The 18,284-nt window shown below is 38.6% G+C and overlaps 2 protein-coding genes across 2 annotated transcripts in view; both read left to right on the top strand.

Moving 5' to 3' along the window:
- The window catches only part of RLF (RLF zinc finger), a 61,950-nt gene extending 53,881 nt beyond the window's left edge, over nucleotides 1–8,069 (top strand). Inside the window, exons 7-8 of the mRNA XM_084874475.1 lie at nucleotides 532–673; nucleotides 3,222–8,069. Coding sequence (XP_084730601.1) covers nucleotides 532–673; nucleotides 3,222–7,835 — 4,756 coding nt within the window. The 3' untranslated portion in view covers nucleotides 7,836–8,069. The remainder of the gene's footprint in view (nucleotides 1–531; nucleotides 674–3,221) is intronic.
- Nucleotides 8,070–17,217: 9,148 nt separating this feature from the next.
- TMCO2 (transmembrane and coiled-coil domains 2) lies at nucleotides 17,218–17,990 on the top strand. Its single transcript, XM_084874746.1, has one exon. The coding sequence runs from the start codon at nucleotides 17,412–17,414 to the stop codon at nucleotides 17,709–17,711; it is 300 nt and encodes a 99-aa protein (XP_084730872.1). The 5' UTR covers nucleotides 17,218–17,411; the 3' UTR covers nucleotides 17,712–17,990.
- Nucleotides 17,991–18,284: the final 294 nt, after the last annotated feature.

Genomic DNA, 18,284 nt, shown 5'->3' with positions numbered 1-18,284 from the left:
AAGTAAGCTCCGTCAAAGCAATTCAAAGAGAAATATAATCTAAAATTTGAGATTTTTGGAAACTTTTTTACCCTTCTATTGTTTTACAAAGACTTTTTTTAAAGTGATATTTTTGACAAGAGATATTTGTAAAAATATGACAGTGAAGTTGGGTATGATAATAAAAGCAGTCACTTAATTTTAAACACATTTTTGGCTAGAGAAAGAAATTTGTTGTTCCACTTATTTAGGCATTCATTGGTTGATTATTTTTTTAAAAACAAACTTTTATTGATTTCAGAGAGGAAGGAAGAGGGAATGAGAGATAAATATCAATGATGAGAAAGAATCATTGATCAGCTGCCTCATGAACACCCTGGGGATCGAGCCTGCAGCCTGGGCATGTGCCCTGTTGGGGAACTGAACCTTGAACTCCTGGTTCATAGTTAGATGCTGGCTGGGTACATCATGACATTCCAAAAAATGGGGTGGAGAGGTTTATAGCAAATACCAGTTGCTTTAAGTGTTTTACCTTAATTTTTTGTTTTATAGGGAATTGACTCTCTTTTGGAGTAAACTACAAAGAAGAATTGACCCTTCTATAGATACTTTCTTGGAGCGCTGTCGTCAGTTTGGTGTCATAGCTAAAACACAGCAGCATTTATTTTGCCTCATTAGAGTTGTACAGACTGAAGTGAGTAATTTATGCTTTTCATGCTATTGTGTTGGAGAGAAGAAATGAGGAGAGACATAACTCTCAGGCAACTCCTTTTAAATAAGGAAAAATTAGAAATATTGAGATTTAATACAGTTTTGAAGTTGGATATATCTTAACTGTTTCTGAAGATTGACCTTCTTTCTTAATGGAATATATAATAGTAATTTGATGTGATAGACCATTGGAGGAAAGGAAAATTGTTTCTTTGCTGTCACCTCAATCACCCTACATCTGCTTTTCCTAAAACAGTGTTCTATATTTTTTGCAAATTAACATAATAATTATAAGGCATGTTTGTTTACAAATTAACATAATAATTATAAATGAAGAAAATATAATTGCATTTCCAGCTTCTTGAAGATGTAATGATACATTTTTCTGGGATTTGGAGTAATAGAACAATTCCAGAATCAAATCAACACAAATTATAAACTTCTGTGCAAATAGGAAATAAGTTAGATATTTTAGGAAGTAAATATTTCCAAAAATGAATTGAATTGCCATATATAACTCATGTTTTTTGAGTTAAGCCTTACAGATATTCAGGGTGGGGCAAAAGTTGTGAGTATGCAACATAGAGTTCATCTTGTATTAATTATTACGCTATTCTCTGTATGAACAACTGTAAACCTACTTTTGCCTCATCCAGGTATTATGTGTACATACCTTTCTTTGCTCCTCTGCTTCCCAGCTAGTGCCATTGGGCAACTAACCTTCTGAGCCTTGGTTTCTTCATTTATAAACTGAGGCTAATGTATTCAAAGAGCTTATTTAGAATAGTGCTTACGATGTATTAAGGGTTCTGTAAATTTATGGCAATATTTCTTTGTGTTTCCAGCATTTTGAATGGTGCCCCCAACATTGGAAAAAAATTGTCTAGCAGATTAATTACTGATTTGAACAGTAGAATTTATCCTCAGTTTTTTTTAATATATATTTATTGTTTGTTTTTTGTTTTGTTTTTGTTTTTTGGTTTTTTTTTTTTACAGAGGAAGGGAGAGGGATAGAGAGTTAGAAACATCAATGAGAGAGAAACATCAATCACCTGCCTCCTGCACACCTCCCACCGGGAATGTGCCCTCAACCAAGGTACATGCTGTTAACGAATCAATCTCAGGACCTTTCAGTCCGCATGCCGACGCTCTATCCACTGAGACAAACCAGTTAGGATTATCCTCAGTTATTTTACATGGTATTCTGTTGAATATTTATTTATGTGCCAACATTGTAGTAATTTATATTAATTCAGTTTTATTGTAATGTTAGGAAAATCTAATATTACCACTACTATTATCATTCTACAGATGAGGAAACTGAGGCATAGAGGAGTTAAGAACTTGTCACAATAGTGAATCTGAATCCAACTCAAAATTTGATGCTCTTAAGTAATGCATTTACTCTGCCAATATGATCCCACTTTTCTTGGCTCAGATTATTTTCCCATTCCTTTTCAGCCCCATTCAGCCATCTTGCCCCTAACAGGTTTGGCTCGGCCTGTGGACTGAATGGTCCCGAGTTCAATTCTGGTCAAGGGCACATGCCCTGGTTGCAGGCTCCATCTCCAGTGGAGGGTGTGCAGGAAGCCGCCCATCAATGAAACTCTCTCATTATTGATGTTTCTATCTTTTCCTCTCCATTCCTTTCTGAAAGCAATAAAAATATTTTAAAAGTCATCTTGTATGCATTAGCATACACATTATCACAAAATATGCATCACAAATTATCAGATACTTGCCGAAACCGGTTTGGCTCAGTGGATAGAGCGTTGGCCTGCAGACTGAAAGGTCCCGGGTTCGATTCCGGTCAAGGGCACGTATCTTGGTTGCGGGCACATCCCCAGTGGGGGTGTGTGCAGGAGGCAGCTGGTCGATGACACTCTCTTATTGACGTTTCTAACTCTCCATCTCTCTTAATTCCTCTCTGTGTAAAATCAATAAAATATATTTTTTTAAAAACAACAAATTATCAGATACTTTCGATTTTTTTTTTTTAGTTTCTGAGAACCTAATGCTTTAGGGAGGTTTTCTGATTTCTGTTGTTTTTCCCAAGGAAAGCTGGAGATTCAGTTACATCTATAACTTTAAAATATTACTTCTTTTAGGAAGAGATGAGGAGAACATTTATTTTAGCCTAGAGGTTTTGAAATTACCCAAGTATTCATAGGACATGTGTTTTTCACATTGAATTAGGTCTATATTAGACTCACTCACACGTGTTTCTTCTCGCGCACATTTATTTAAGCCCTATTCTTTATGTTTTTAATTTCTTTATTGATTAAGGTTTTACATATGTGTCCTTATTCCCCCATTCTCCCCCTCCCCCCCCAAGCCCTATTCTTTATACCTAATGTAAATCCTTTTTTTATTCAACTTTGGTGACCTTATTTATCCTGAATTCCTTTGAATTTATGTGCTTTTATTATGTTTGGCACATAGGTTAATTCTTTGAGTGTTAGGGATGCTTTAATATGCAATTTATATAATTTTCTATAATAAATAGCTCTCCTTCCCTGCTTTCCTTGTAGGCACAAGAAGCTGGTCTTGGAGTATCAATTTTACTATGTGTCAGAGCTCTTCAACTCAGATCAGCTGAGGATGAAGAAATGAAGGCATCAGTTTGTAAAACAATTGCTTGTCTTTTACCAGAAGATTTAGAAGTTAGACGAGCCTGTCAGCTTACAGAATTCTTAATTGAACCCAGTTTGGATGGGTTTAATATGCTGGAGGAGCTGTATTTGCAACCAGATCAAAAATTTGATGAAGAAAATGCACCAGTTCCAAATTCTCTCCGATGTGAACTCCTATTAGCTTTAAAAGCTCACTGGCCTTTTGATCCTGAATTTTGGGACTGGAAAACTTTAAAACGACACTGCCACCAACTTCTAGGACAGGAGGCCTCGGATTCTGATGATGACCTAAGTGGCTATGAAATGTCTATAAATGACACCGATGTTTTAGAGTCATTTCTTAGTGACTATGAGGAAGGTAAAGAAGATAAACCATATAGAAGAAGAGATTTGACAGATCAGCCCAAGGAGAAAAGAGATAAAAAACCCATTGGTTCTTCTGAAAGATACCAGAGGTGGCTTCAATATAAATTTTTCTGTTTGTTATGTAAGCGGGAATGTATTGAGGCCAGGATCCTTCATCATTCTAAGATGCACATGGAAGATGGAATTTACACTTGTCCAGTTTGTATTAAAAAGTTCAAGAGAAAAGAAATATTTGTTCCTCATGTGATGGAACATGTTAAAATGCCACCAAGCAGAAGGGACCGTTCTAGAAAGAAACTACTATTGAAAGGACCTCAAAAGGGAATGTGTCCCAAGAGTCCCTCTGCAGCCCTGGAGCAAAATCAGTCATCGAATGAACAAGCCCAAGGGGAGTCTCATGAATATGTCACATTCAGCAAATTAGAAGATTGCCACCTGCAAGACAGAGATTTGTATCCATGTCCTGGCACAGACTGTTCCCGTGTGTTCAAGCAGTTTAAGTACTTAAGTGTACATCTTAAAGCTGAGCACCAAAATAATGATGAAAATGCCAAGCACTACCTGGATATGAAAAACAGGAGAGAGAAATGTACTTACTGTCGGCGACATTTCATGTCTGCATTTCACCTGCGGGAGCATGAACAAGTGCATTGTGGTCCTCAACCTTATATGTGTGTGTCTATAGATTGCTATGCTCGGTTTGGATCAGTGAATGAACTACTTAACCATAAACAAAAACATGACGATCTGCGTTACAAATGTGAATTAAATGGCTGTAATATTGTTTTCAGTGACTTGGGACAGCTTTACCACCATGAAGCACAACACTTTAGGGATGCATCTTACACATGCAACTTCGTTGGCTGTAAAAAGTTCTATTATTCCAAAATTGAATACCAGAATCACCTCTTAATGCATAATGAAAGTTCAAATGAAGATGTGAAGAAATCAGTGAAACTTGAGGAGCCTGCAACAGGTGAAAAGCCCCATCTACTTGACCAAACTGATAAATCACATTTACCTGAGGACCTTTTCTGTACAGGACCAGCTAATTCTCAAATAGAAACTGCAGAAAATCTGAAAGAAAACAGTGACAGTAATTCTAGTGATCAGTTAAGTCATAGCTCTTTAGCTTCCATGAATGAAGAGTTAATTGACACATTGGACCACTCTGAAACCATGCAGGATATATTATTATCTCACGAGAAAGTCTTTGTGTCCTCCAATTTAAAAGAAAAATGTCCCAGTGTAAGAGTTTGTTTTGATGGGACTAAGTTTACCTGCGGTTTTGATGGCTGTGGTTCCACGTACAAAAATGCAAGAGGAATGCAGAAGCATCTACGAAAGGTACATCCATATCATTGTAAACCCAAAAAGACAAAAGATCTCTTTCCCTGTTTGGATAATGAACACAGTCAAACAACTGTCAAGTTTGATGCAGAGCCGAAACCCAGCTCAGACACAAACAGTGACTCCCCAGATGAGGGTCTAGGGCACAATATTCATGTTAAATGTAAACGAGAGCATCAGAGTTATTCTTCAGAAGCCTCCATTTGTGCTTCTAAAAGGCCATGTACAGAGGATACCATGTTGGAACTTCTGTTGCGCTTGAAACATTTAAGCTTGAAAAACTCAATAACACATGGATCTTTCTCAGGGTCATTGCCGGGGTACTCATCCAGTGGTGCTCAGTCTCTTCAATCGGTTTCATCTATCACAAACCTTAATTTTCAGAATCAAGATGAAAATATGCCAAGTCAGTACCTTGCACAGTTGGCAGCTAAGCCTTTTTTCTGTGAGCTTCAAGGATGCAAATATGAATTTGTGACCAGAGAGGCTTTGTTGATGCATTATCTTAAAAAGCATAATTATTCAAAAGAAAAAGTCCTCCAGTTAACCATGTTTCAACATCGATATTCTCCATTCCAATGTCATATTTGCCAAAGATCATTTACAAGAAAAACACACCTTAGGATTCATTATAAAAATAAACATCAAATTGGCAGTGACAGAGCAACTCACAAACTATTAGATAATGAAAAATGTGATCATGAAGGCCCATGCTCAGTAGACAGGTTGAAAGATGATTGTTCTGTCGAACTTGGAGGTGATCCCAACAGGAACCCTGAGAAGCCACACTGTCATTCCAAAAAGGATGAATGCAGTTCAGAAACAGATTTGGAGTCATCTTGTGAAGAAACAGAAAGTAAAACATCTGATATTTCATCACCAATAGGTTGCCATAGAGAAGAACAAGAGGGAAGAGAGGGGAGAGGTAGCAGGAGAACTGTTGCTAAAGGAAACCTCTGCTATATTTTGAATAAATACCACAAACCATTCCATTGTATTCATAAAACTTGTAACTCCTCGTTCACCAATCTAAAAGGCTTGATTCGCCATTACAGAACTGTACATCAGTACAACAAAGAACAGTTATGTTTAGAGAAAGATAAAGCAAGAACCAAAAGGGAACTTGTCAAATGTAAAAAGATATTTGCTTGCAAATATAAAGAATGTAACAAACGCTTCCTGTGTTCCAAAGCACTTGCTAAGCACTGTACTGACTCTCATAATCTAGACCATATTAAAGAGCCTAAAGTGCTTTCTGACGCCGAATCTGCAGCAAGGTTTTCCTGTAACCAGCCTCAGTGCCCTGCTGTTTTCTATACATTCAGCAAGTTGAAGCACCACTTGATGGAACAGCATAATATTGAAGGAGAAATACATTCAGATTATGAGATTCATTGTGATCTTAATGGCTGTGGCCAGATTTTCACCCATCGCAGTAATTATTCTCAACATGTCTATTACCGACATAAGGACTATTATGATGATCTGTTTAGAAGCCAGAAAGTGGCAAATGAAAGGCTACTAAAGAGTGAAAAGTTATGTCAAACAACTCTCGCTCAGGGGCATGAACATCAGGCTACCAGGAGGTCATTTAATGCTAAGACTAAAAAATGTAGCTTAATTAAAGATAAGAAAGCTCCAATTACTTTCAAAACAAGAGCTGAAGCCCTCCATATGTGTGTGGAGCATTCTGAGCACACACAGTACCCCTGCATGGTTCAAGGATGCTTATCTGTGGTGAAGTTGGAGAGTAGCATAGTGAGGCATTACAAACGTACCCATCAGATGAGTAGTGCCTATTTAGAGCAACAGATGGGAAATCTTGTCATTTGTGTTAAGTATGGTACCAAAATTAAGGAGGAACCCCCTTCTGAAATAGAGCCCTATATTAAAAAAGAAGAAGATGGAAGCTGTGAATCAGAGCACATAAAGCACAGCCACTACCCAGGTGACCATAGCATACCTGTCCAGAGCACTGACTCCCTTCATCCAGGTGAAAGGGATGAAGGTCAGAAAGGATGTACAGAAAACAACCAAGTATTTGAGGCAGATACCTTGCTTTATAGAGGAACTTTGAAATGCAGCCATAGTTCAGAAACCACTTTGGAACAATGTAATATAGCTCAGCCTCTCCCATGTAAAATAGAAAATTCCATACCTGATCCTGATGGAACTGAAAATGGGACTTACTTCGCGAGTTTCCAGCTGCCTTTACCAAGGATCAAAGACTCAGAAAGTGGGCAGCAGAGTTTAGGGCAAGAAGACACTGTAAAAATCTCAACCCACGTCCCAAAAGAGAATTTTAGGAAGCACCCACAGCCCAAATCATTTGATTTGAAGACTTATAAACCTATGGGATTTGAGTCTTCATTTCTGAAGTTCATTCAGGAAAGTGAAGAGAAAGATGATGATTTTGATGACTGGGAGCCTTCAGAGCACTTAACATTAAGTAGTTCTTCACAATCCAGTAATGAATTAGCAGGGACTGTTACAGTAAATAATATGGTGAATGACGACAACCCTGAAGTTGACATACCTCATTCTTCCAGTGACTCTGCAATTCACGAGAACCTGACTGCAATCCCACCTTTAATAGTAGCTGAGACTACAGTTCCTTCCTTGGAAAACCTGAGGGTCGTATTGGACAAAGCATTAACGGACTGTGGAGAGCTTGCCTTAAAACAGCTTCATTATCTTCGGCCAGTGGTTGTCCTGGAAAGATCGAAGTTTTCCACACCAATTTTAGACTTGTTTCCAGCAAAAAAGACAGATGAGCTTTGTGTAGGAAGTTCCTAAATAGCAGTTTTGTTTTCAAAACAGATTGGCTCCAACTCTGCAACATGGGGACAATTGCCAACTCGAACAAAGGCTGAGACCCAGCCATACCATTGTTTAAGGTAGATTAGGCTGTGTATTTACATGAATGTATAATATCTATGTCAGCACTATCAGCTGAGTCCATTAGCTCTCCAGTTGGTTTATTGATTGGGTTTTTTTGTTTGTTTATTAAAAATAAGAAATGGAACTGTACTCTTGTTTGGTGCTAATTAATACATAAAAAAATATATTTGGGCTTCCTTTTTCAAATTAAGTGTGCATGATTGTATATGGAAAAAAATACTAAGATCCCAGGGTGGGAGGGCTAGGGATATGGAGTTCTTACTTGACTTGAATGTGCACCCGAGGGTGCTTTGTGTAATATATTGTACACTACAGCATCTTATATTTTTTGAGTTGAGTTTCAATAAATTACAATTTTTCACCCATTTCTTGTTTACTCTTAAAGAGTTTTCATCCCACACATAAGCTGGAAGTGCACTTGTATTTTCTGGAATGTGCATTTCTGTGTTTAACGAGTCTATTCAGATCAATTTTTTTGTAAAGTGACTATTGTCTTAAAATTTTTTTGTGGAAAGAACATTTTCATATTGAGTAATTAGCTTTGGGAGTTAAAATAGCTCCCACAAGAGGATGTCTGGGTAGAAAGGAGAAGGTATGCCAAGGAGAACATGAAGGGCACAGCGAATTCAGAGCTGTGAAGTCATGTGTCCAGGGAACTACAAATAATTTGACATGCAGTAAAAGTGGAGCAGGGAGCACCCAGCTGAAGGAGATGACTGTAGAAATAGGTGCGCAGGAACCAAACCATGAACACTTAAGGATTTTGGACTTAAGTGCTTAAGGAACCGAGAACCTTTGAAGGACTTTTTACAAAATAACAATTTATAGATCACTTTAAATTAGTGTGATTTGAGGGGCTGAAATGGAATAGGTAAAACGCTGAAGTAATTAAGGCAAACTTGGTGAAAGTATTTTTGACATTTGCAGAAGGAAAAGTAAATGAAATTGAGAAATTTTAAAAGTATTGTTGGGCCCAGGCTGATGTGCTCAGTGGTTAGAGTGTCAGCCCATGCACCATAGGGTCGCAGGTTCAATTACCAGTCAAGAGCATGTACTTGAGTTGCAGGTCCCAGTTGGGGTGCATTGGGAGGCAACCAATGTGTCTCTCACATTGATGTTTCTTTCCCCCTCCTTTCCTCCCTCTCTTCCTTCGACTCTAAAAACCAATGGAAAAAATATCCTCGTGTGAGGATTAATAAAACGAAGAGTGTTGTTGGTTCTTTGAGGATGAGGAAAACATTTTAAGGAATATATAAAGTGATGAAACCATTTGGGGTGGGAATAAAATAGGAAGGTATGGGTTCTGGGAAGAAGGTGGAAGACCAAGATGAGTTTGGTCTTTGGATGTGTTGAATTTCAGTGTACTGTGGGGCATCTATAATGACAAGGAAAGCAATGTGTTCTTATAAATGGAATAGCTTTATTCTCTGTCCCTCATGAAATTTTCAATCACTTTGATTAACTAGCAATAAAATGACTCAAACATTCCTAACATCCCTTTATTACGCTGTGGTTAGAATTTCCTGACCCTTAAACCTTGTTGCCTTGTTTTGTCAGCTCTTTGGGAATTTCATTCTGCCCCCTTCTCACCATGGGTCTAAAGCGCGCCCTGTACTTGAGTTGTTGCTTGGCTCAGATCACAGTAACAGGATTATAAAAAATCTGTTGAAAGAAAAAAAGGCAGAAACTGGCACATCTTAGAGGCTGAGGCCATTGCTGACTTGTTGAGATCTTGAGCTAATCTCTTCTGTGGGCTTCAGTTTCCTCAGTTACAAAGTAAGGAGAAATAGATGATGATCTTGAAAGGTCCCTTTCTGTGATCTGAGCATGGGAAACTGGTGGCCATATTTTGAAAATTCCTCATACTAGAGATTTTTAACCAGGAATAAGAGAAAACTGCTAATTTGCTTAAGACTAAACTATATTTATTCAGCCACACCCAATTCCCACCCACTGGAAGGACCAGGTAAGTCACTTGCAATGGAACCAAACCCTAATTTTCAGAACCCAATTAAAAATTTGCTTCAAGTACTTAGGATCAAATGGTTGACATTTTCTATTCTAGTTGTGGCAGCTTGCTTCATTTGGTTTTGATTGGAAACAGTCTTTTGTATTAGAAGCAGGACTATATGAGAATACAGAAAGCCAAAGGATTATATTTGTAGCTTTTAGGTACCATTATTTTTCTTGACGTCTCTGGGACTTATTCCAGACTTGGAAATATTGATTTTGTTTTCAAAGCCTTTTTTAATATAAAATGCCTCCCAAAATGATGGGTAGAAATAGAGGGTGCCAAGTACTTTCATTCTTTTTATCCAGACTTAATCTTGCTTCAGTGTCTCCCCATGTTCATGAGCACCTGTATGATGTAAAAGAGAGGGTAGAAAACAATGGGAAGAAAGTTTTTGATTAGTTTTCCTAGGGATTCCATCGCCAATGTATCCTTTCTCAGTCCAGGTTGCCTACTTCAGAGTTGTACTGCCAAAGACATAGTCATTGAAGGACAGAGGTAGTCATTAACTTCATGTTTAAGTACACACATATTTAAAGATAGTTTCAGATGCTTTGGATATAAAAATACCAAAGTAAGTTTATCAAGGCAACTGCTGTTATGGAACTTTTTTTTTTTTTTTAATATATTTTTTTGATTTTTTACAGAGAGGAAGGGAGAGGGATAGAGAGCTAGAAACATTGATGAGAGAGGAACATCGACCAGCTGCCTCCTGCACACCCCAGACTGGGGATGTGCCCGCAACCAATGTATAATACATGCCCTTGACCCAAATCAAACTTGGGACCTCTCAGTCCACAGGCCGACGCTCTATCCACTGAGCCAAACCGGTTTCGGCTGTTGTGGAACTTTAATGTGAAGACTGGGGTAGCTTAAACACCGAGGAGCCTGTAGGAAATGTAGAATGTCCAGAATTTCTGGATCAAATCTGCATTTTAGCAAGGTCTTCAGATTATTCATAGGTGCAGAAACGTCCTTAGGAGCAATGGGCTAGAGTACAAAGTGGGATGTTCTATGAGAATTTGGGGTAATTAACACTTTAGCACTTTACACAGAATTGCCTTGTTGAATGTTTATAATTCCATGAAGTTGGTACTGTTATCCTCATTTACAGACAAAAGCCTTAGAGTTGAAGTGTCTTGCCTAGCCAATGAAAGCTAGGAAGAGGTGGAACCTAGTTTCCAATCTCTTCAGACTGGATGAATATCAGAGAGGGGTATTTACATGCAGGAAGTAAGATGTAAAGTTGCAGGTGGTAAAGTACCCAAAATTCCAAAGTTCTCAGTGTATTGTTTGGGAAAGTGAATAGTGGGAAATAAAGTTTGAAGTGTAGGTAAAAACCAGGTTCTGCAACTCCAACTCCAGCCCTATGTCCAGTATTGACATTTCCTCAAGTGAGGAAGAGATGGAAAACTGGTACGTATTATTTCTAAAAGTCAACCTAAAGAATCTTATAAAAGAAAAATTGCTCAGTCCCCTCTCTTTACCACCTCTCCCCCCACGTTAGACTTCTGGCTTTGTACTACAGATTTGGGACAATGCCTCCTCTTTCATAAAGCTGAGCCTAAAAGAAAGTAGATTATGCAGGAATAGATTATGACAAACTACATTTGGAGGTCTGAACCACTTTGAGGAAGGTAACCAGGATAGCCGTCACATTTAATCTGCCAACCTGTATTTGAAGCAGGACTATATGAGAATGCAGAAAGCTTGGCTTAGAAAAAAGACAGGAGGCACAGGAAAGCTCTAGCCAAATACTTACAAAACCATAGCATCACTAGCCCTGGGGATAAGAGTGTTGAACATGACACGGTGAGTTTCCTACATCACGGAGATTAGTAAGGAAGATAGACACTAAATGAAATACTAAAGATGGTTAAGTGTAAGTGCTGCAATAGAAGCTTTGACTGTGATGGGAACCAAAAAGGACAGGAAAAGCTTCTTTGAGGGAATGGTGTTTAAACAGAAATTCATAGAATTCATAGGAGTTAACCAGAGAGGATAATCCAATTTTGTGCATAGGTTTTGTGGTGCAACAGCTTGGTATGATAGTGACATTTGCAAGTCTAGTTGAAAGAAAAAGTGGGAAAGGGAGCCGAGACCGGTTTGGCTCAATGGATAGAGCGTCGGCTTGGGGACTGAAGAGTCCCGGGTTCGATTCCGGTCAAGGGCATGTACCTTGGTTGCTGGCATATCCCCAGTAGGGGTTGTGCAAGAGGCAGCTGATTGATGACTCTCTCTCATCAATGTTTCTAACTATCTCCCTTCCTCTCTGTACAAAATCAATAAAATATATTTTTTTTAAAAAGTGGGAAAGGGAATGGAGAAGGTTGAATAGGTAAGCAGGAACCAGGTACATTAATGCCTTATATATAACTCATGTTCTAGATTTCGGATTTTGTTTGAAAGTCAACCTGTTGAAGGCTCAAAAGTAAACCTTGCATATGTCATAAGTCGCCATGTGTAAATAAAGTCCTAATAGGGCATAGGCATGATGTTGAAGACTGCTGAATGGACACAACAGTGTGATGGCTGGCTGGATGACACCAAAGGTGGGCTGAGGTGTCTTCCACAGTGAGAAATTCTTGGTCATTGGAGTTGTTCAGGTATCCAAGAGGGAAATCAAACAAATGGTTTTTTTGGCCTAGATTCTCTTTGAGACATCATATATTATTGAGATTTACAATACCTTGTATTTGATCATAAATATCACTACAAATAATATTTGCCCTTATCTGTATGTATGATACTTTTACACAAATTACCAAATTCTCATTACAGCTCCACAAGGTAGGAATAGCTCCCACTTTACAAATGAAGAATTGAGTCCTAGATTAATAACTTTCCCAAGGTAACAAGGTTAGTGAATAGTTGAACCCAGATCCATTATACACTCAAAGATCTGTCCTCATAACAGCTAATAGTATAAAGTTTCTGTACAAACTAGTACACAAATAAGGTAATTAATAGGCATTTGATGAATGAACAATTTAGTCTGGAATAGATATCTGAAATTCTTCTAGGGGGACTTTGCATTTACTTAAAAGTATTTTAATGTGTACTATGTGCCAAGCACTAGGGATAAAGGAGTCAATAAAATGGACACGGTCCCTGTCTTTCTTGAGTGTACAATATGAGAAAAACTGGTATTACACCAAAAATTACACAAATCATTGTAATTGTGTTAAGTGCTTTGAAAGTAAAGTATTAAGTGCATTGTAACGGGGATCTAATTGAGTGTGGGGAGTTACATTATTAAGCTGTCACATCCCTATCTTTCTCCAAAAAGTTTCTGGTTATCATTCTTTAGTGGTTTCTGACCTATGTTTAACCTGTTATAGTCAAGTCCCAAACCTTTTCTGAGTAACTTGAGCTCTTACTAAAAAGGATTCTGGCTACAGTCAATTGCTAGCAGTCTATAGGTTTAACACCCATAGCAGTCACTCCTAAATTATTTCACCCCGACACAAGTACTGTATTTCCAACAGCATTGTAGACTCCGTTTCCTGGATGTGTCTCTGACACCTCAAGCAACTTACCATACCTTCTCTTCCTATAAGAACAAAACAGTTATTCCTAAGGTGACCAGACGTCCCGATTTTCAACAATTTGTCCCGTGTCCCTTGGCGTTTTTTAAAAATCCCGATTTTTGGAAAGATAGTCCCGCCAAAAGCAGGACATCTGGTCACCTTAGTTATTCCTTCCCCACCCTTCCCTATTCCTGTTGTTTCAGTCAACCACAATGAACAACTTGAAGTAGCACTAGGCAGTATTTTCTAAGAAATCATTGGTCATAACTGATCCTTTTTTTCCTTATTGTGCCCCTCCCCACTTGGTGCAAACTCTCTTGTATTCTGCTATGTGTGAACTATCTTTTCCCATGTAAGCTTTTGGGGAACAGATTATACATTTTATATTTTCGTATCGTCTTGCTGAAAAGATAAGTACTAGTCAGTAAATAACTGATTTGATACCACGCCAGATAGTTTATAATGCAATGTGCTGTTTACAAAAGTGTTTAGCATATACCATTTTCCCCCCTAATATAAATTGTTGAGGTGGAATGGCCTTCTGTAAAAAGATAAGCAAAATGAGAATCAAATGTGAAAAGTCTTCCTAAAGATCACAATTTCTTAATTACAACACACAAAAAAAGGGGATGCTATAAAATGATCCAGTTATGATCTCTCTCCACATTTACCAGGTAAACTACTCACTTTTTTGTAAAGCCCTCTCTAAGTTCTGTCTTCTCAAATCTCCACATAGCCTCAATTCTCAAATTTTTCATGTGAAACTATTGTTTTGCATTCAATGGATTGTTGGGAATTATCTATTCACTGTCCAAGAAGGTAACCACTAGCCACACATGGTTACTTAAATTTAATTAAAATTAAATAAAATGTAAAATTCCATTCCTTTGCCACAGTATACACATTTCAAGTGCCTAGAAGCTACCATATTGGACAACATATATTTCCATCTTTGTAGAAAGTTCTTTTGGACAGTGCTATGCTAGAGCCAGGACTTGTCAAGATCAGAGATAACAATATGACCAAACTGAAAACCCAAGCCAGTCAGAACCTGGTTGGTTTTGAGGGAGAAGATTCACTGGGTGAGTGAGAAGCAAGGTGGCTTTTGGGACGATGACATCACAAAGCACAGCTCACAGTGGCTCTGGAACACGGGCTCCCAGGCCACTTTCCTTAACTCTTACTAGGGTCCTGGAGCCTCTGAACATGTAGCTCCTGAAGCTGCTCTTATTAAAATGCCAACACATTCACCTTCATCTTCTATCTGGGACACCATAGATTATGCCTCTCTGAGCTCAATATGGAATTGGCTACAAGCAACTTTTCTGGGACAGACTAGTGTGACTCAGCAAACAAACTTGGGGCTACTAGATAATCTTGCTCCGGCTCTGCAAGTTGCCCTCGGGATTTTCTTTCTTATTTTCTTGGCAGTAGGACTATATGCCTTATGGAAACGAAGTGTTCGGTCAATTCAGGTTATGCTCTTTTGTTACAGAGAAATTTAAATAGTTATACATTGAAAGCTGATTAATTCTCTCCCCATGTTGTTACCATTCTGTTTTAAGACCATGCAGATGAGCAAGGGCGAACTCGTCTTTGAAGGTGTTTTAGTTGGTTGAAACTAAAGTATCCTTAAAAACTTTCCCCAATTAGGTTTTGAGCATAAAAATACTTTCTCACAATTGTCTTTGGCTTGTCTTATAGTAAAATAGATCAAACAAGTTCACAATCTGAAAAAGGCAGCCTTATCCCCAAATTTATTTATTTATAAATGTTTTTATTGATTTCCGAGAGGAAGGGAGAAGGAGAGAGAGAAACATCCATGATGAGAGAGAATCATTGATCGGCTGCCCCCTGCATGACCCCCACTGAGGACTGAGCCCACAGTCCATGTGCAATAACCTGGAATCGAACTGTTACCACCTGGTTCATGAGTAGACGCTCAAACACTGAGCAACACCGCTGGGCACCCCCAAATTTATTTGATCACTGATTCATATTTGAGTGTCTACTATATGCCAATCGCCATTCGGGGTACCTCTTCTAGAATTGGCACCGCGAGTATGACTGGGATCTTGGGTTCTTACTGTGCCATTGCTTTGTAACTGATGAGGCATGAAGAGCCAGTCATTTAGTCATCATAGTGTTTTCATTATTTCCTTGTTTTAACAAGATAGGGTTCCATAAGTATACAGTTGCTCTTTTTGGTAAGAGTAGTATAACTGGCTGGGATTATGAGAAACATTATTTTACATATTTCTGTGTAATCACCAAAAATAATACCTATATTTATAATAGAGTCAAAATGCTTTGAGAGTCCAAACGATTTCTTGAAGTTATTTTCATATGGAAAACAAATATGAGGTGAACTGAGGTTCAGTGGAAATGAAAGGAGATAGGGTTGTTTTTGTTTGTTTGTTTGTTTTTAAATATATATTTTTATTGATTTTTTTACAGACAGGAAGGGAGAGAGATAGAGAGCTAGAAACATCGATGAGAGAGAGACATAGACCAGCTGCCTCCTGCACATCCCCTACTGGGGATGTGCCCGCAACCAAGGCACATGCCCTTGACCGGAATCGAACCTGGGACCTTTCAGTCTGCAGACCAACGCTCTACCGCTGAGCCAAACCAGTTTTGGCAGGGTTGTTTTTTTTAAGAGTGACTGGTTTACTAGGCAAATGCTAAAAGAAATTATTACCAGATCATTTTACAGCATGTCACTACTGTTGAGGAACCATGGTCACATCCATTCTCTTAATCTTTCAAAACCCTGCATGGTAGGCAGGGCAGGGATTACAATCTCAATTTTATGGTGAGGAAACTTGGTTATCACCTACCCAAGTTGACAGAGACCAGAAAAACTGATATTTGAACCCAACTTTTAAGATTCACATTCAATTCTTTTCCAAAATCTCATTTCACATAAACTGACTTAAATCCCTAGTATGGATATGTGTGTATACATATTCACATACACATTATAATCAGATAACACAAGGCATAAAAAAACCAAACTCTATCTGTAGTTCTGGGTTCTGCTCTTGTATGGTTAATGCTTAGTTCAATCAGAAAGACGAATTTACAGCCCTTCAAAAACCTCAGCCAAGAAAAAGCGATAGTATAACAGAATGATAAAGAGCAAGGGCACTGAAGTCGACTCTGGGGCTTAAATCTTGGTCCCATCACTTGCTGTGTGACCGAGAGCAATCACTTAGCCGCTAAGCCCATTTATCTATAAGATGGGTTTGCTAGCCATGCCTTCCTCAGGGTTGTTGTGAGGATTGAAGGAGTTACTACTGTAAGTATAAAGCTTAGCACACAAATACCCAATAAGCAAGTAGTGCTTATATTATAAGGAGAAAAAATTGGTTTGTTTTTTTTTTTCTTATTCTGGCAGGAATCTGTTTTGGTTCATTAAAGGTTTTTTTTTTTTTTTTTGCCATGACCAGGAAATCCAGTTTTTTAGACCACTGTGTCCTAAATATACAATACATGTAAGTCAGAATTCCTGGAGTCCAGTACTGGCTCTACCATTTCCAAGTATATGACCTTGGATAATGACAGGGTCCAAAATGGAAGGTAATAAAATGGCTATTTAGTTGTGTGTTTTTTTTGTTTTTTTTTTACATAATTAGGTCATGCACAGGTAAGGAAACTCCTTGCAGAGAGCCCTGCATGTGGCAAACTTTTGGCAAAGGACATCTATTATTATAATCATCCCTGACCTGCCTACTACTCAATTTTGTGGTGAACATCAAAAGATGAAATAGGGGCAAAGATGTTAAACAAGGCTAGGAAAAAGAATAAGGGGTTATTGTTACCACTCAGTTTTTGTTTTGTTTTGCATCTATAGTAAACTGGCATTTCACTTGAATAAACAAGTAACGTTCAATTTCTGTTGTTTTATTTTAGAGTCTGTTGTTGTTTATGATCACACTCTACAAACTTTACCAGAAGGGCTCAGATTTTTTGCAGGCTTTGCTGCTCAACCCAGAAGGGGTTAGTCTCCCAGTTCAAGACAAAAATATCCTCCTGTCCTTGGGTCTGCAAGAGAAAATATTGAAACAACTTCAGATGGTGGAAAGCAAAGTGAAGAACCTGGAGGGGATGATCATTTCTCAAAAACCTACCACGAAGAGGGATTGCTCCTCCGAGCCCTACTGCAGCTGCTCCGACTGCCAGAGTCCCTTGCCCACATCAGGGTTTACTTCCACATCTGAAATCTGATGGACTCCAATCTTTTCCAGAAAAGCACCGTTTCCCTTATGTGTGCAGTGGTGTACCAATAAAGGTAGAGAACTGTATTGAAATTACCCTGCAAGGCCTGGCTCTCTATTCGGTAGAGTCCAGCTTTTACTTGTGTGTTGGGGTAATACTGGGTAGGGTGGTGGTTTAGAATGTCTCTGGGATTGTGGTGCCCGCTCAGCAGGCTGGAGACCAAAATCTAGGGAGTGAGAAAAGAAGGGAGAGTGGTCATGGATATGGCCTTCCACTCCATACCAAAGAGGTTGGATTGGATATATTAAATAGCAAGAATGTGCCACTGAAGGGCGATGCTGTGGACTGCCCTGTAGAAGTAGGCTGGCCCTTGTGCTGGTCTTGGGTATAAATTAACTATTTGGCCCAGGACTCTCCCAGCATTAATTACTCAGGAGTGGCCAAGGGTGGGGGTAGACATAAAGGAGAGTATTTAACTTTACCCAACTTTTTTTTTTTAAATAAATCTTTATTGTTCATATTATTACAAAAGTTCCTCATTTCCCCCCCCCCACCAGGTTCCCACCACACCCTCTGCCCTTT

This window comes from Pipistrellus hanaki (genome assembly GCF_964339955.1).
Source record: "Pipistrellus hanaki genome assembly, chromosome: 2".
Taxonomy (NCBI): Eukaryota; Metazoa; Chordata; class Mammalia; order Chiroptera; family Vespertilionidae; genus Pipistrellus; species Pipistrellus hanaki.
This window is presented reverse-complemented; position numbering and strand designations above follow the sequence as displayed.